Source organism: Oncorhynchus clarkii, chromosome 5 (genome assembly GCF_045791955.1).
Source record: "Oncorhynchus clarkii lewisi isolate Uvic-CL-2024 chromosome 5, UVic_Ocla_1.0, whole genome shotgun sequence".
NCBI lineage: Eukaryota > Metazoa > Chordata > Actinopteri > Salmoniformes > Salmonidae > Oncorhynchus > Oncorhynchus clarkii.
Window position 1 is genome coordinate 63,018,757 of NC_092151.1, and position 20,054 is coordinate 63,038,810.

General features: G+C 44.4%; 1 protein-coding gene and 1 non-coding gene across 3 annotated transcripts in view; both read right to left on the reverse strand.

The window, feature by feature from the left end:
* Window positions 1-20,054, reverse strand: part of LOC139409182 (single-stranded DNA-binding protein 3) — a 135,827-nt gene that overhangs the window by 106,477 nt on the left and 9,296 nt on the right. For both annotated transcript variants that reach the window (XM_071153976.1, XM_071153977.1), the window contains exons 3-4: window positions 10,927-10,988; window positions 354-438 (exon numbers count right to left, since the gene is read on the reverse strand). In XM_071153976.1, the coding sequence (XP_071010077.1) occupies window positions 354-438; window positions 10,927-10,988 (147 nt within the window). The remainder of the gene's footprint in view (window positions 1-353; window positions 439-10,926; window positions 10,989-20,054) is intronic.
* On the reverse strand, window positions 10,673-10,752 carry trnaa-ugc (transfer RNA alanine (anticodon UGC)). The gene has a single exon. It is a non-coding gene; the product is annotated as a tRNA-Ala (tRNA).

The following is a 20,054-nucleotide window of genomic DNA, read 5'->3' on the forward strand; positions in this document are numbered from 1 at the left end:
TTGCTCCCACCCTTATTGAATCCATTTGAAGGCCAATAAAAACCTTGCAGAGGCCTGACATTTCACCTTCAGCAGACAGTTTAGGTAAGGCTCTGAGGTCAGGGGTCACATGGAAGTAGTGAGAGGGGTAGCGAGGAAACTGTTTCACTAAACTTGGGAGGATATAACCTATTGCAGTAAGAAACCAAGCAACACTACATTCATATCATGACCAAAACCACCAAAACAATCATGCACGCAAATTTGATGTTGCAAAATTAACATTGATAACAGTTAGACATTCAGTAGCCCACACAACCACGTGACAATGGCCACTGTGCCTCTGACACAACAACAATGACAGGTTGACTCACATAGTCGTGGAAAGCCTTGGCCTCGCTGGAATGTTCGCATGTCTCTCTCCGGTCCGGAGCAGCGCAGTACAGATCCCAGAATACACTGTGGGGAGAGAGAGAACATGGTTGGACATGGTTTCAGTTTACACTAACAGCCAGATTTTGTTCACATGAGTGAGTTGGTTGGAGCATGGTGCTGGCCACATCATGCAGTTGTGGGTTTGATTCCCTCATGCATGAATGTGTACACAGTATGTGGATGTGAAGTGTAAGCTAAATTAGCATCTATCCATGGAGACCACATCTATGACAAAGTGAAACATGATCAAGCTAAAAAGTTAGTTGTCCGAGGTGTCTTCACTTATACCCTTTATAACCAGGGTTTAAATGAAGAACTTTGTCAGTTTATTTTCCTAAAATATTCTAATCCAACCTGTAGTCCACCTCAGAGCTACAGCAAAGCAGTGTCATCGAATCGAACCATCTCATGTACAGTGGCTCTCATTCTGCTGGGCCAGAGATGCTGGTTACTGATCAATTACTTATGAAATTTGTTAATTAAGGAAAATCCAGTCCTTAAGGGTTGAAGAGGGCACCAGGTTCCAATCCAAATGCTCTCAATTACTTAATTGAAATTAATTACCTGTTTAACTAGTCCCCATTAAATTGTGCTTGCGCCTAAGATATTGATTTAATGGATAGCACATAAAAGCTGCTGATCTGACTGGGGCTCAAGAGAAACATTACGCTTTTTCCAAAACATTCGAAGGCGAATACTCCACAATATGCATTCTTTCTGCTGAGGCGGCAAAACCAGACTTCTAACGTGTGAAACGCCTGACACTTGATATGACAGACTGCAAAATGGAGTAGAAAATATGAGCTGATGACCCATAACTGTGCGTGTATCAGAACCATTCATCGCCTCAGTTTGAAAACATACAGTACCAGTTAAAAGTTTGGACACCTACTCATTCAAGGATTTTTATTTTTTGCTATTTTCTACATTGTAGAATAATAGTGAAGACATCAAAACTATGATGTAACACACATGGAATCATGTAGTTACCAGAAAGTGTTAAACAAATCAAAATATACTTTATATTTGAGATTCTTCAAAGTAGCCACCCTTTGCCTTGATGACAGCTTTGCACACTCGTGGCATTCACTCAACCAGCTTCATGAGGTGGTCACCTGGAATGCATTTCAAATTAGTTCATTTGTTTAATTTCTTTCCTTCTTAATGCATTTGAGCCAATCAGGTGTGTTGTGAAAGGTAGGAGTGATATACAGAAGACAGCACTATTTGGTAAAAGACCAAGTCCATATTAGCTTAAATACACAAAGAAAAACAACAGTCCATCATTACTTTAAGACATGAATGTCAGTCAATGTGGAACATTTCAAGAACTTTTAACATTTCTTCAAGTGTGGTCGCAACAAACCATCAAGTGCTATGATGGAGCTGGCTCTCGTGAGGACCACCGAAGTTTAGAGTTACCAGCCTCAGAAATTGCATCCCAAAAAAATGCTTCACAGGGTTCAAGTTTTTTTTAAATATTATTTTATTTAACTAGGCAAGACAGTTAAGAACAAATTCTTATTTACAATGGCGGCCTACATCGGCCAAACCCTAACCCGGATGACGCTGGGCAAATTGTGTGCCGCCCTTATGGCAGCCTGATTCACAAATCAGGCCTTCAGGGTCGAATTGCTGCAAAGAAACCACTACTAAAAAAACACCAGTTAGAAGAGACTTGCTTGGGCACAAAAAGAGGAGCAACGGACATTAGACCGGTGGAAATCTGTCCTTTGGTCTGATTTGTCCAAACCCGACCTCATTCCAATTGAGATGGTTTGGGATGAGTTGGACGAAAAGGAAAAGCAGCCAACAAGTGCTCAGCATGTGGGAACTCCTTCAAGACGATTGGAAAAGCATTCCAGGTGAAGCTGGTTGAGAGAATGCCAGTGTGCAAAGCTGTCAAGGCAAAAAAGGGTGGCTACTTTGAAGAATCTCAAATATAAACTCAGAAAAAAAAGAAACCCTGTCTGTCAAAGATAATTTGTAAAAATCCCAAAATCTTCACAGATCTTCATTGTAAAGGGTTTAAACACTGGTTCTCATGCTTGTTCAACGAACCATAAACAATTAATGAACATGCACCTGTGGAACGGTCATTAAGACACTAACAGCTTACAGACGGTAGGCAATTAAAGTCACAGTTATGAAAACTTAGGACACTAGAGAGGCCTTTCTACTAACTCTGAAAAACACCAAAAGAAAGATGCCCAGGGTCCCTGCTCATCTGCGTGAACGTGCCTTAGGCATGCTGCAAGAAGGCATGAGGACTGCAGATGTGGCCAGGGCAATAAATTGCAATATCTGTACTGTGAGAGGCCTAAGACAGCGCTACAGGGAGACAGCACGGACAGGTGATCATCCTCACAGTGGCAGACCACGTGTAACACCTGCACAGGATCAGTACATCCAAACATCACACCTGCGGGACAGGTACAGGATGGCAACAACTGCCCGAGTTGCTCCAGGAACGCACAATCCATCACGCACAATAGGCTGGACTGAGGGCTTGTAGGCCTGTTGTAAGGCAGGTCCTCACCAGACATCACCGGCAACAACGTCACCTATGGGCACAAACCCACCGTCGCTGGACCAGACAGGACTGGCAAAAGTGCTCTTCACTGACGAGTCGAGTTGTCTCACCAAGGGTGATGGTTGGATTCGCGTTTATCGTCAAAGGAATGAGCGTTACACCGAGGCCTGTACTCTGGATGCCTGATCGATTTGGAGGTGGATCGTCCGTCATGGTCTAGGGCAGTGTGTCCCAGCATCATCGGACTGAGCTTGTCATTGTAGGCAATCTCAACGCTGTGCTTTACAGGGAAAACATCCTCCTCCCTCATGTGGTACCCTTCCTGCGGGCTCATCCTGGCATGACAATGCCACCAGCCATATTTCTCGTTCTGAGCGTGATTTCCTGCAAGACAGGAATGTCAGTCTTCTGCCATGGCCATTGAAGAGCCCGGATCTCAATCCCATTGAGAACGTCTGGGACCTGTTGGATCGGAGGGTGAGTGCTAGGGCCATTCCCCTCAGAAATGTCTGGGAACTTGCGGGTGCCTTGGTGGAAGAGTGGGGTAACATCTCACAGCAAGAACTGGCAAATCTGGTGAAGCTGGGGACCACACCAGATACTGAATGTTACTTTTGATTTTGACCCCTCCCCTTTGTTCACAGACACATTATTTCATTTGTTAGTCACATGTCTGTGAAACTTGTTCAGTTTACGTCTCAGTTGTTGAATCTTATGTTCATACAAATATTTACAAAATGTTATGTTTGCTGAAAATAAAACACAGTTGACAGTGAGAGGACGTTTCTTTTTTTGCTGAGTTTATTTTATATGTTTAACATTGTTTTGGTTACTACATGATTCCATATGTGTTACTTCATAGTTTTGATGTCTTCAGTATTATTCTTCAATGTAGAAAAAAATAAAAAAATGTAACCCTTGAATGAGTAGAGTAGCATCATGGCGCCGGGGAGGATGGCTGACGTTTTACGTGCACCTAACCAACTGTTTTATTGTAAAACATTTTGCATTGTTTTATTTTTTAAAACTAATTCTTTACATAATGTTGCTGCTACTGTCTCTTATGACCGAAAATAACTTCTTGACATCAAAACAGTGATTACTCACCACGAACTGTCAGAAGCTTTTTTTTTCCCTCACTTTAACGAGTCTGACGAGCCCGAAGTGAAGGACATACTGCTTTCCTGGGAACAGGCCCAAATCCCTGTCATTTGCGTGAAGAGAAGATGGAGAAAAAGAGGATGGAGGTCGGGCTGTCTTCTGAGAATTCATAGGCGATCGAATAAACCCCCACTGCCTTTGGTTGTACTAGCTAACATGCAATAAAAAGTGACAACCTATGAAGAAGATTATACTACCAACTTGACATTCAAAACTGTAAAATCTTATGCTTCACGGAGTCGTGGCTGAACGACGACATTATCAACATACAGCTGGCTGGTTGCACGCTGCAACGGCAGGATAGAACAGCGGCGTCTGGTAAGACAAGGGGGGCATATATATATATGTAAACAACAGCTGGTGCACGATATCTAAGGAAGTCTGGAGCTATTGCTTGCCTGAGGTAGAGTATGACAAGTTGTAGACCACACGATCTACCTAGAGTTTATCTGTATTTTTCGTAGCGGTCTACATACCACCACAGACCGATGCTAGCAATAAGACCACACTCAATGAGCTGTATTCCGCCTTAAGACAAACAGGAAAACACTCATCTAGAGGCGGGGCTCCTAGTGGCCTGGGACATTAATGCAGGGAAACAAATCCGTTTTACCAAATTTATATCAGCATGTTAAATGTGCAACCAGAGGAAGAAAATACAAAATTAAACAAAAATTAGAGACCACCTATACTCCACACACAGCGATGCATACAATGCTCTCCCTCAACCTCCATTTGGCAAATCTGACCATAATTCTATCCTCCTGATTCCTGCTTACAAGCAAAAATTCAAGCAGGAAGCACCAGGGACTCAGTCTATAAAAAAGCGGTCAGATGAAGCAGATGCTAAGCTACAGGACTGTTTTGCTAGCACAGACTGGAATATGTTCCGCGATTCCTCCGATGGCATTGAGTACACCACATCAGCCATTGGCTTCATCAATAAGTGCATCGATGACGTCGTCCCCACAATGACTGTACGTACATACCCCGACCAGAGGCCATGGATAACAAACAACATCCGTACTGAGCTAAAAGCTAGAGCTGCTACTTTCAAGGAGTGGGACTCTAACCCAGAAGCTTATAAGAAATCCTGCTATGCCCTCCATCAAACAGGCAAAAAGTCAATACAGGACTAAGATCGAATCGTACTACACCGGCTCCAAAGCTCGTCGGATTTGGCAGGGCTTGCAAACCATTAGACTACAAAAGGGAGGCACAGCCGAGAGCTGCCCAGTGACACGAGCCTACCAGACAAGCTAATCAACTTCTATGCTCGCGTCGAGGCATATAACACTGAAACATGCATGAGAGCATCAGCTGTTCCGGATGACTGTGTGATCACTCTCTTCACAGCCGATGTGAGTAAGACCTTTAAACAGGTCAACATTCACAAAGCCACAGGGCCAGACAGATTACCAGGACGTGTACTGCGAGCATGCACTGACCAATTGGCAAGTGTCGTCACTGACATTTTCAACATCTCCCTGTCCGAGTCTGTAATATCAATATGTTTTAAGCAGACCACCATAGTGGGCTGGTCATGGCTCACAACACCATTATCCCAGAAACCCTAGGCCTGCTCCAATTTGCATACCGCCCTTACAGATCTACAGATGACGCAATCTCTATTGCACTCCACACTGCCCTTTCCCACCAGGACAAAAAGGGACACCTATGTGAGAATGCTATTCATTGACTACAGCTCAGCATTTAACACCAAAGTGCCCTCAAAGCTCATCAATAAGCTAAGGACCCTGGGACTAAACACCTCCCTCTGCAACTGGATCTTGGACTTCCTGACTAGCCACCCTCAGGTGGTAAGGGTAGGTAACAACACATCCGCCACGCCGATCCTCAACACGGGGTCCCTCAGGGGTGCATGCTCAGTGTCCTCCTGTACTCCCGGTTCACTCATGACTGCACGGCCAGGCACGACTCTAACACCATCATTAAGTTTGCAGATGACAACAGTGGTAGGCCTGATCACCGACAACAACGAGACCGCCTATAGGGAGGTCAGAGACCTAGCCGTGCGGTGCCAGGACAACAACAACCTCAATGTGATCAAGACAAAAGGAATTGATTGTGGACTAAAGGAAAAGGAGGACCGAGCACACCCCCATTAACATCAACAGGGCTGTAGAGGAGCAGGTTGAGAGCATCAAGTTCCTTGGTGTCCACATCACCAAGACAGTCGTGAAGAGGGTACAACAAAACCTATTCCCCTCAGGAGACTTGATTTGGCATGGGTCCTCAGATCCATCGAGAGCATCCTGGCTGGTTGCATCACTGCCTGGTATCACAACTGCTCAGCCTCCGACGGCAAGGCACTACAGAGGGTAGTGCGTACGGCCCAGTACATCACTGGGTCCAAGCTTCCTGCCATCCAGGACCTCTATACCAGGCGGTGTCAGAGGAAGGCCCTAAAAATTGTCAAAGACTCCAGCCCCCCCAGTCATAGACTGTTCTCTCTGCTACCGCATGGCAAGTGGTACCGGAGCACCAAATCTAGGTCCAAGAGGCTTCTAAACAGCTTCTACCCCCAAGCCATAAGATTAATTGTTCAGCAATCAAAATGGCCACCCAGACTATTTGAATTGCCTACCCACCCCCTCTTTTACACTGCTGCTACTCTCTTATTATCTATGCATAGTCTACCTACATGTACATATTACCTCAATTACCTTAACTAACCCTGCACATTGACTCTGTACACAGGGGGTACCGGTACAGTCTCGCTAATGAATTATTCTGATTCTTTAAACTGTATTATTGGTTGGGGGCTTGTAAGTAAGCAATTCACTGTTGTATTCGACGCATGTGACTAATACAATTTTGATTTGTGCCCAAACTTATGACTGGTACTATATATTGTCACACTTTTATAGGAGTGGTGGTAAAACTCTATTTATTGTACAAGGTAGGTACATTCATATGTACGGTCTTATTACAGTGTAAGCACAGTGAAGTATAGCAAAGATACAACTACCTCTATTTTTATATAATAACACATTTGACTTTCTACTGCTCTCTGCTCTCAGGTGTGCACTGTCTGGGTCAGCTGTCCTCCTGTACTCCCTGATGAATAGCACAGAGAAACAGAGTAGAGAAAGCTGGAGAACAGAGAAGTGTATGTATGCATGCGGGTTCATGCGTGTGGATCTATGCATGTGCGAGCGTTTATGCCCGAGTGTGTGTGTGTGTGTGTGTGTGTGTGAGGGGGCCCATGAAGCCTGCCCTTCAGTCACTTGACAATAAAGCCAGGCTGCATTATCATATCTATCAGCTGCCGTTAAAGAGATTGCAGCTTTGTCAGAGCCGCCGCGCCTGCCGAAGGGAGACAGAGGGACCATCTCAAATCCAATCAGCTCTCTGGGAAATGAAATAAGACGCGTGTTATAGTTTGTTACTGGAAAGCTGCAACTAGGTGCAAACCAGGGGATGGGGACTGGGGAGCAGGGTTATCGTAACCTGATACCCTCCAAAGTTTGAAATAGCAAAGTTGATTTGTCTCAGTGAGACTGTACATGCAACACTGGTGCATGTCTGAAGGTAGCCAAGCCTAGTTTAAACTAGCTAACTATCGGTTGAAAAGCTGGAAATATTCATACTGTGGATGCATTCTCACCTTAAAGAATGTCAAACTTTTGTATAATTTCAGCCAGTCGTTTTTGAATGTAGTGCTCACAAGAATGGTCCACCACCCAAAGGACATCCAATCAACTTGACACAACAACTGTGGGAAGCATTGGAGTCAACATGGGCCAGCATCCCCGTGAAACGTTTGACACCTTGTCGAGTCCATTCCCGAGAATTGAGGCCGTTCCGAGGGCAAGAGGGTGCATCTCAATATTAGGAAGGTGTTCCTAATGTTTTGTACACTCAGTGTATGTGCAGATATGTGCACCATGTCATCGCTCTCACTTGAACTCTGTTGTGTCCAAAGAGCCATTATGCCCAGCCTGCAAACTCATTGGATAATGCTGGGCAAGCCTTTTGCTAGCTGTCGCTCAAATAGCAACGGGCTGAAGCTCATTGGCTGAAACTCAAATTACTAGGGGGCTGGCACACGTGGGGGAACATGGCGCTGCACAGTTTCCAGAAAACAGTAGCTTTTAAAACTACGGATTTCGTGGCTAATCGAGGTAAAACCGTAATTCTGCTCATGGATTATATGCATGTATGAACTACATACACATTGACACATCCAGCTCAAAGTGGGAGGTTTAAAAAATAAATAAACGTACTAGTCGCCAAAGAACCGCTCAATCTCTTTAAATAAATTAACTTGGCTGTGTGGAATCCCTAAGATTAGTCGGTGTGAGATTCATACTCCAGTTTAAGAGGGCAAATTCTGCCATATCCAAGTGAACTGCCAGTCAAAACAATGTGGAAATGTGGACTGGCAGCATAAACAGGCCACACACACACTTTCCACAGCATCAACATTCATAAGACAATTACAAAAATGAAATGCCATTGTGATAATTACTGCAATTAACTGTTCTCTGACAAAGCCTGGTGGTAACAATGTGCCTTCCGCCATTACGGGCAGAGTAAACACAGACAAGTGGTTGGAAGGGCCTGGGCATTAAATCAACAGTGATGTGGCTGGAGCGACAGAGCAGCCAGGCTAAGGAGAGGATCGGACAGGAGAAGAGAGGAGACATGTTGACTATGGCTGCTACTACTATTATTATCAGCCTGAGCTGCTCTTAAATGGGACAAAACCTGCAATCAAAAAAACAAAACCGTTCGGTCTTTATTACCCTACTGAGGTTTGCTATTCTCCTGGTACCAATGTGAGGCCCCAAGAGAAACAGGCACTCCCCATCTCTTAAAACAGCACGCCATGTAAATCTGTTCTAGAATTCCACAGGAGCCCTCCCCTCGGATTAATAACTAATAAATTCAACATCTGAAAATGGGCGAAGAGAATAAAGGAAAAATGTATGCGCATCTTGTTAAAGATGAGAGGAACAGATTACTCCTTTATTTATTTAACCAGGGGAAAGCTCTGGCCAGATGATCTAGTGTCTTTCTGGGTCAGGTATAGCAGCTCTACTCTGCCTGACACAGACAGGCTGAAAGGAACCACAAAGCCCCAGGTTCCTGCCTGATACCTGCTTTTATACAGAATAACCAGGAGAGCTAGCATGGGGCAAGTCTGTTTTGCTGGAGTGTTTTCTTTGCCCCTCGCAAGGAGGAATTTCAGCTGGAAGCAATTTGAGGGATGATCCGTGTACATAGTATTGTGGTGAGGTTCTCAGAGGGTGACAGAGTGTATGTCCAGTGAAAACTGGCTAAAACAATTGATTTGGCAGACCAATGCAGAGAGCTAATGACACAATCAACACCTGCACCCCTCTCGGAGCCCTGGCTTTATCTCTGCGTCCATAACAACAGATGTGGATGACTGACCCCCTCCCTCAACCCATTCAGCCCTGCGCGGCCCAACAGGAAACTGTTTGAGACAGAAGCAGGGAAGAAAACCCAGGGTGGGGGATTTGGCTGTTTAACACAAAGGAGACTGGAATGTAAGGAGTTAATCCGTTTGGGGTCTCTTCCGCAAACAAAGGACAGGCCTTCAGACAAAGGTTGAGGGAGGGGGAGTGGTTGGCTTTCCCTTACCATCTGGACCTTTTGTTTGGGGGAGGGGGTTGACGTAGGAGGGGGAGGCCCCCCAGTGAGCCTCCCCGTCCACATGCTGCAGCCCCAGACAGACACCCTTCCACTGGGTCACACCACACTGGGGCCCTGTTCAGCTAATAATCTCTCTCCTCTGCAACTGCTCACACACACACAGGGGGCTCCCTCAAACTGTGCCTCAGCAATCGGAGACTTTAAAACTTTGAGGGTTAGGCAACGTGAAAGTAAACTTGTTCAAAAACTGTATGTTTGTGTATGTCAATCTGTCTGTGCTTCTGGTAGATTTAAGTGAAATCTGTCAGACGGAGGGAACACCGGCTGTCTTAAGGACCATTATGAGCTGTGTAAACATGATTCACAATTAAAACAGGTCAGCGATTCAGGGGGCAGAATGCCGCTAAAAATGCCCCTGTTCAGCGGTGGAGGGTAGAGGGGATTTTCAGGATGAGGAGCACAGGACAGAGGGCAAACAAAAACTGCCTGTGAACTCACTCCCTCTCTCCCAGTCTCGCTCTTTCCTTTATCTCTCGCTCTCTCTACATTTCCCTCCGTCAGCTGGAGGGGAGCCCAGGCATGGGTGTTTCCTTCTCATCCTGTGAGAAATACATGTCAGCCTGTCAGTTCAGAGGCGACTGCATCCAGGTCGTGAATACACTGAAGTATTTATTTGGTATCAAAACGTCTGACAAGTCCGCTACAAGAGGAAGAATACAACCGAAGCTGGTTCTACAAATACCATAGATAGAGACCATAACGGGTTAGGTGTTTTCAACTCCGACAAACAGAAAGTATAAAACGTATTTACAGTACCAGGTACACATGCTGTAATCATAGCTTAACCTTTAAAAGAAATACCGACTCTGTTCAAGTTTGAAAGCAGAGCGAGTAGTAAAGTTAATACATTCTCTCACTGGTCCCCCGCGGGAATCGAACCCACAACCCTGGCGTTGCAAGCGCCATGCTCTACCAACTGAGCCACATGGGATCAGGACAATTGTTGCTCATCACCCAGTGAAGAGAGTAGTGCACACACATCAGAAGACGTACCTGTCGTTACCAGCAATTACCTCCCCACTCCTACACATGTCGTGAATGGCACTGTGTGTGTGTGTGTGTGTAAACTGTGGTGTTTAAATGAGACTCTACATAGAAGAAAATGTACGTACCACCACCATGAGTGTAGGAATCCAGGGGGCTCCCCCAGTGTAATGTTCTTCTCCCATCGGATCTGAGAGAGAGACAGAGCGAGTTAAGACTGCCACATGTGCATCCATAATGCATACACACCACGTCTCACTCCACTTCACCTCAGACAGACATGCAGTAAGAATGGAGTGCAGAGAGTGTGGATCTGACACTAAAAACATCTCAGTAGCAGCTCCTCACATTTCATACACCTCTACTCCCCATATCTGGCCACTGAGATAAGATCAACCCAGAGATAGCTAGCTACCACACTCTGCCCCTTTAGTGCTAACTCCAACTGCCACTGTCTGTGGCCGCTGTGTGAGCTACAGAACATTGCAGGCACTGTAGGTATCCTCACTTGCATGCCAAACTTTCTGGGTTTCTCCTGGTATGACTAGTACCCAGGATTTTGCTGACTGACTTGACCAGGAACAATTATGTAACTATGGCCAGGACTTTTTCTTGGTCAGGTCAAATCAAATTTTATTGGTCACATACACGTGATTAGCAGATGTATAGCGAAATGCTTGTGCTTCTGGCTCTGACAGTGCAGTAATATCTAAAAAGTAATAGCTAACAAATTACACCAAAAACACACAAATCTAAGTAGGAATGAGTTAAGACTATATACACATATGGACGAGCGATGTCCAAGCGGAACGGACTAAGACACAGTAGAATAGTATAGAACACAGTATATACACGAGATGAGTAATGCCAGATATGTAAACATTAAAGTGACTAGTGTTGCATTCCTTAAAGTGGCCAGTAATTCCTAGTCTATGCGTAAAAGGCAGCAGCCGCTAATGTGCTACTGATGGCTATTTAACAGTCTGATGGCCTTGAGATAGAAGCTGTTTTTTAGTCTCTCGGTCCCAGCTTTGATGCACCTGTACTAACCTCGCCTTCTGGATGATAGCGGGGTGAACAGGCAGTGGCTCGGGTGGTTGATGTCCTTGATGATCTTTTTGGCCTTCCTGTGACATCAGGTGCTGTAGGTGTCCTGGAGGGCAGGTAGTTTGCCCCAGGCAATGTGTTGGGCAGACCACTCTCTGGAGAGCCTTGCGGTTGCGGGGGTAGTTGCCGTAGCAGGTGGTTATACAGCCCGACAGGATGCTTTCAATTGTGCATCTGTAAAAATTTGTGAGGGTTTTAGGTAACAAGCCAAATGTCTTTAGCCTCCTGAGGTTGAAGAGGCTCTGTTGGGCCTCCATCACACTGTGTGTGGGTTGTCCATTTCAGTTTGTCAGTGATGTCTATACCAAGGAACTTGAAGTTTTCCACCGCGGTCCAGTCGATGTAGATAGCAGAGGGTACATACACCCCCCTGTTTCCTGAAGTCCACAATCATCTCCTTTGTTTTGTTGACGTTGAGTGAGGTTGTTTTCCAGGCACCACACCTCTTCCCTGTAGGCTGTCTCGTCATTGTTGGTAATCAAGCCTACTACTATCGTGTCGTCTGCAAACGTGATTGAGTTGGAGGCGTGCCTGGCCACGCAGTCATGGGTGAACAGGGGGTACAGGAGGGGGCTGAGCACGCACCCTTGTGGGGCACCAGTGGTGAGGATCAGTGGAGTGGAGGTGATGTTTCCTACCTTCACCACCTGGGGGCGGCCCGTCAGGAAGTCCAGGACCCAGTTGCACAGGGTGGGGTTCAGACCCAGGGCCTCAAGCTTAATGATGAGCTTGGAGTGTACTATAGTGTTGAATGCTGAGCTATAGTCAATAAACAGCATTTTCACATATGTATTCCTCTTGTCCAGATGGAATATGGCAGTGGGCAGAGTGATGGCGATTGCATCGTCTGTGGACCTATTGGGGTGGTAAGCAAATTGAAGTGGGTCTAGGGTGGCAGGTAATGTAGAGGTGATATGATCCTTGACTAGTCTCTCAAAGCTACAGGGTGATAGTCATTTAGTTCCGTTACCTTTGCAGGAACAATGGTGGACATCTTGAAGCATGTAGGGACAGCAGACTGGAATAGGGAGAGATTGAATATGTCCGCAAACACTGCAACCAGATGGTCTGCGCATGCTCTGAGGACGCGGCTAGGGATGCCGTCTGGACCGGCAGCCCTGCGAGGGTTAACACGTTTAAATGTTTTACCCAAGTCGGCCACGGAGAAGGAGAGCCCACAGTCCTTGGTAGTGGGCTGCATCGGTGGCAAAGAATGTGTTTAGCCTGTCCGGAAGGAAGACAGTCTCGGCGACGTGGCTGGTTTTCCCTTTTGTAGTCCGTGATTTTCTGTAGTCCTTGCCACATACGTCTCGTGTCTGAGCCGTTGAATTGCGACTTCACTTTCTCTATACTGATGTTTAGCTTGTTTGATTGCCTTGCGGAGTGAATAACTATACCGTTTATATTCTGCCATATTACCAGTCCCTTGCTATTGTTAAAATGTGGAAGTTTTCAGTTTCGCACGAATGCTACCATCTATCCACGGTTTCTGGTTAGGGTAGGTTTTTATATAGTCACAGTGGGTACTACATATCCTATATACTTCCTTATGAACTCAGTCACCATATCCGTATATGAGTTTAGATTATTTTTGCACACTACCTGGGCCATATCCCAGTCCACGTGATCAAAACAATCCTGAAGCGTGGATTCCGATTGGTCAGACCAGCGGTGAATAGTACAGAGAACGGGCACTTCCTGTTTAAGTTTCTGCCTATAGCACAGGAGGAGCAAGATGGAGTCGTGGTCAGATTTGCCAAAAGGAGGGCAGGGGAGGGCCTTGTAAGCATCCCGGAAGTTTAAATAGCAATAGTCGAGAGTCTTAGTAGCGCGATTAGGACAGTCAATATGTTGATAGAATTTTGGCAGCCTAGTCCTCAGATTTGATTTGTTAAAATGCCCAGCTACAATAAAATGCAGCCTCAGGATGTGGTTTTCAGTTTGCAAAGTCCAGTGAAATTCTTTGAGGGCTTGAGGTGGGATGTAAATGGCAATGGCGATGACGGAGGAGAATTTTATTGGTTGAATAATACGGTCAGCATTTAATTGGGAGGTATTCTAAGTCAGGTGAACAAAATGACTTGAGTTCCTGTAAGTTTCTAGAATTGCACCATGAGTCCTACAGGCCCTAGAGGTGAGCCTTGAAACGTGGCATGTAATAGAGGCCAAATGCGATGCACTGTAGTTGTAAGGCACGTGGCTGGTGATGAGGACTATATTGTTGGTGTGACTGTTGCCAGTTTTATAGGCTCTCCTACAAACAGCTGATGGATGAGACTAACTTACGTGTGGGCCAGTGGAGGCTGTTCAAGGGATCTGCTGTGCATGGGAGCAGGGAGTGACTGTTCCCCGAGGAGATGGGCGAGTATGCAGGGGTAGGACGAGGGGTTAATTGAGAGGCAGGAGAGAGGCCAGGTGATAGCTCTCTCATTAGGTGGCATCGAGCAGGTGTGTTTTGCTTCAGCGTATCTGGAGGGACCAAATTCTCTTTTCTGTTCAGGTGGGAGACGGGAGGGCTAGAAAGGGCCGAACATGCTTTGGAGAGGTCCTGAGATTTTAGCATAGTAATTATATTGGCGTGATGTGGCTGACTGTAGAAATTTATATGTGATGAAAAGAGACCAACCGTGAACAGAGAAACTTAAGACCTTTGTGGCTAAAGTTAGTTAGGATTATTGTTGAGAGTATGGGAGCTATAAAGGCATTTTGAATATTGTGTACTCACTCTGCTATCATAAAATATGAAGGGCAAGAAGAGTACATGAAAGCAGGGAAAAATGGTTTGAAAACATCACTGATAAGTATCTCCGCATTATACTGTGTATGCGATTTCATATATTTAAAACTACTAAAGTACAAGCAAATTACCTGGAAAAAGGCCTCATCATGCCTCATGGAAATAGACTGTGTGAGGAGCAGGGCTTCTCCCTCCTGTTGCCTGTGATCCATAACTTAACCCCTATCCAGCAGCACACCAATAACACTCCATCTCAGGGAGGAGATTCGCCCAGGAGGGTTCTGCAATCAGCAAGCCTCACTTCAGCCTCGCTACTTAATCTCTCCGAGCTGGTCCCAGATCTGTGCTTAATATTTTAGTCTAGTTCTGTGCCTTGGTGGCAGTTAGTCGAACACTGCTGCCTGCACTGAACCGTTTAGGGCAGAGAGAGGGAAAAGCTTTTGGGCAGGTTAGGTGATTGACGTTTTGATTTATCAGCATTGTAATAGACTAGGTTACTGTATGACTTTGTTGTGTCAACCTAGACAGGTTGTGGCTTGATTTAGCCTCACAAACACACCTTGAGATAGAATAAACATTAGACATTGTATAGCCTGATATCTTCCCTTTTAAATGATCATTTCCATGTGTGACATTATCTCAGTCACATTTAAGGCTGCTCTCTCATTACAGGTTAGTTATATTTTGATAAGACATACAGTGCATTCAGAAAGTATTCAGACCACTTGACTTTTTCCACTTTGATACATTACAGCCTTATTCTAAAATGGATGAAATAAAAAATACATCAACACACAATAGCCCATAATGACAAAGCAAAAAGTGTTTTTGTAGAAAATGTAGAAAATGTATATTCAACAAAAATAATTTATACCTTATTTACACAAGTATTCAGACCCTTTGCTATGAGACTCAAAATTGAGCTCAATTTGATCATCACTGAGATGTTTCTACAACTTGGGAGTCCACCTGTGGTAAATTCAATTGATTGGACATAAGGTCCCACATTTGACAGTGCATGTCAGAGCATAAACCAAACCATGAGGTCGAAGGAATTGTCTGTAGAGCTTCGAGACAGGATTGTGTCGAGTCACAGATCTGGGGAAGGTTACCAAACAATGTCTGTAGAGCTTCGAGACAGGATTGTGTCGAGTCACAGATCTGGGGAAGGTTACCAAACAATGTCTGTAGAGCTTCGAGACAGGATTGTGTCGAGTCACAGATCTGGGGAAGGTTACCAAACAATGTCTGTAGAGCTTCGAGACAGGATTGTGTCGAGTCACAGATCTGGGGAAGGTTACCAAACAATGTCTGTAGAGCTTCGAGACAGGATTGTGTCGAGTCACAGATCTAGTGAAGGTTACCAAACAATTTCTGTAGCATTGAAGGGCCAAGAACAAAGTGGCCTCCATTACATGGAACAAATTTGGATCCAGCAAGACTCTTCCTAGAGCTGGCAGCACAGCCAAACTGAGCAATCGGGGGAGAAGGGCCTTGGTCAGGGAGGTGGTGACCCAATGCTCACTCTGACAGAGCTCCAGAGATCCTCTGTGGAGATGGGAGAACCTTCCAGAAGGACCACCATCTCTGCAGCACTCCACCTGTCAGGCCTTTATGGTAGAGTGGCCAGACGGTAGCCACTCCTCAGTGAAAAGGCACATGACAGCCAGCCTGGATTTGCCAAAAGGCACCTCAAGGACTGCGACCATGAGAAATAAGATTCTCTGGTCTGATGAAACAAAGACTTAACTCTTTGGCCTGAATGTCAAGAGTCACATCTGAAAGAAACCTGGCACCATCCCTACGGTGAACCATGGTGGTGGCAGCATCATGCTGTGGGAATGTGTTTCAGCAGCAAGGACTAGGAGACCAGTCAGGATCAAGGGAAAGATGAAAGGAGCAATGTACAGAGAGATCCTTGACAAAAACCTGCTCCAGAGTGCTCAGAACCTCAGACTGGGGCAAAGGTTCACCTTCCAACAGGACAACAACCCTAAGCACACAGCCAAGACAACGCAGGAGTGGCTTCAGGACAAGTCTCTGAATGTCCTTGTGTGGACCAGCCAGAGCCCAGACTTTTCTAGAGACCTGAAAATACCTGAGTAAAGGGTGTGAATACTTATGTAAATTCTAAAAACCCGTTTCTGCTTTGCAATTATGGGGTATTGTGTGTAGATTGATGATGATAAGGCTGTAACGTAACAAAATGTTAATGGGTCTGAATACTTTCTGGATGCACTGTAAATGGCAGGGAACATATGGAATGTGTGATTCATTGTGAAAGATAAAGAGCAACATTTTAGTTTAAGACTCAGGAGAAATAAATATAGCCTGTGTATAATAGTATGCTGTTAACGTATTGAGTGTAGGGGGCAGGATTTTCATTTTTGGCAAAAAATAAATAAATGTACCCATTTGAAACTGCCTATTTCTCAGGCCCAGAAACTAGAATATGCATATAATTGTCAGATTAGGATAGAAAACTCTAAAGTTTCCAAAACTGTCAAAATATTGTCTGAGGGTATAACAGAACTGATATTGCAGGCAAAAACCTGAGGAAAATCCAACAAGGAAGTGCTGTTTTCCCTGAAAGCTCTCTGTTCCATTGGATGCCTTGCCTCCATTTAAAGGGATATCAACCAGATTCCTCAAGGTGTCAGTTTTTAGACATAGTTTCAGGCTTTTATTTTGAAAAATGAGCGAGAAAGATCACATCGCGTCAGTGGATAGCTGGGTGTTCGCAGAGTTTTACTTGCGCAACAGAGTGGGGCAGCCATTGTCTCTCCCTCTCCTAATGAAAAAACTACAGTCCCGGTTGATATATTTTCGATTATATATTTTAAAAACAACCTGGGGATTGATTATAAACAAAACGTTTGACATGTTTCTGTGGACATTACGGATACTATTTGGAATTTTCGTCTGCGGTGTTGTGACCGCTCGAGCCTGTGGATTTCTGAACATAACGCACCGAACAAATGGAGGTATTTTTTTTTATATAAAAATTATCTTTATGGAACAAAAGGAACATTTATTGTGTAACAGTCTCGTGAGTGCAAACATCCGAAGATCATCAAGGTAAGCGATTTAATTTATTGGTCACGAAAGTCAGAAAAGCAATCTATTTGGCTGCTAGCTGTTTGTAATATTTTGTCTACTGAGAGAGATGTTCTTACATAAACGCTTGTTATGCTTTCGCCAAAATGCTGTATTGAAATCTGACATGCCAGGTGGATTAACAACAAGCTAAGCTGTGTTTTGCTATATTGCACTTGTGATTTCATGAAAATGTAATATTTTTAGTAATATAATTTGGCGGTCTGCAATTCAGCGGGTGTTGATGAAAATGATCCCGCTAACAGGATGGGTGCGTCAAGAAGTTAACTCCAGGTCATGACCGTATCTCTAAGGAGATTAGGCTGCTTTAGAAAACTGCCATCTAACGTTCCTTTTCCTGTGTGGTTGATAAGGGACACCCAGCTGAGGCAAAAAAAAAAACTAACATGCGCCTGTATCTTTCAAAACACAACACACGTAGGCCTGGGCCATGCGTCAGACATTTCTGAGCGCAGTGACACAGGTACAGTCATGAACAGTGGTGAAACATCAACGCTGTAATACATGATAACAGCTGAACATATTAGAATACAGGAGGGGAAGTGCTGTGATGTAAGCTGGGTGAATCACACCACTGAAATAGTTCTGCGCTTGAACAGGGGCCAGAGTTTTTTATTTTTTATATGAAATAAATCATGAGGAGAAAATCACAACCTTTCATTGCACTTGAAAAAATTTCACTTTAGCAGGTCCGGGGGTTAAGAACATTATTATTAACCAATTGTACACATTCATCCATCTAAATGAACATATTAAATCTGACTTCTAACACATGGGAGTGTTAAAGAGCAGTTATGAACCAAATGAGCATATACACCACTCCAAAGGTGTGAGTAGAGCCCTCACTGCTGGTTAAATGAATGATAAATAATCTAGGAGTTAAATAGACTAGTATGAGCATCCAGGCTATTACAGAGAGGATATTGGAGTTTAACCCAACTTTTTCAGAAGGCACACAGAGCAGTATAAGTAGGGCCAGGAATTTGTCCTTAAGAAGTAACCTGGGAAGGAAACTCATGGCCCTAGTTATGGCTTCCGGCACCAGTTAAGTGGTCAGAGAAAACCTCCTGACCCTAGGGAAAAGGCACAGCTGATACATAATATAAATAATATTGGTCTTTACCATATAGTCCATTATTTGCGTGCCAGAAAAGTTATTCCACAGCCATAATGGTACAATATTTAGTCAGCAGTATAAAAAGGGGTCTACACATTAAAGAGACAGTAGATACGGAGCATAGTAGTTGCAATGTCGTTTTTCCAGTCACAAAAAGGGCGGGAGCATTCTACACACTTTTGTGCAACTTGAAAATTGAGACGTGCCATATAATTCCTTACGGCGCCGTGGGGGCAGTATTGTCACTTGGTTCCTTGATCTGATCTATAGGCTATGCATCAAAGTAGCATATTCTGCATTGATAACCAAATACAGTCTCAACGACTGTTCAAACAACAGACCAAACATTGTAGCCTTATTAGAATCCCCCCACAAAACATGTCTTTTTGTTGAGAAGTAACTACTTCTAGACAGGAAAAAAAAAGAAGAAAAAAAAAAAAACTGGTAGCCATATACCTTTTCTCCGTGATATGACGACATTGGATGTTTTGCTGACACGGGAGCGAATACACTGAATCAGCAAATCAAATTGGGATTATGTTATACGTTACATTGGTGAGTAGGCTATAAGAATATTTATATATACTAGCAGGCACAAAACGAGTCGATGTTAATCAAACCTAAACTTTCAGAACATGACGGCTTAGCTATTAATTAAATATGCAGTTGGTTCTCTTTCAAATTAGCTTAGTGGTGAAGTTCAACACGATTTCTCTTTGTCTACCTCAAAAGGGGAGGACTTCAGAAAAATCTGTCATTGCCCCCTTATGAACGCTGCTATTTGGGAGTCTAGAAATGCATGGACCTGCACATAGAGCTATGCAAGTGAAGCTTGTAGCAAGCTTAACGCGTGAAGGTGTTAAGAGAGGCGAAGGCCTGAATACTAGGCCACTATGGAGGAAGGATGTCCATTAAGGAAGAGGATGCACCACATTACATGGGCTTTACCTCATTGACAGTTCAGGGGCTATCAGACTAATAGAGGAAGGAGCATGGCCTAGGTGTTGATATGGAACGCAAATAGAACAGACAACATTTTTTATTGTCCTTATAGAAATCTTAAGACTAATACTGCTGTTATTCATCAACGTATAGCTTAGTCTACACCCACTACATCCATATCATTGTATACAAAAAACGTTGTAATCCAATTACTTGTGTAACAAAGCAGAGACGAC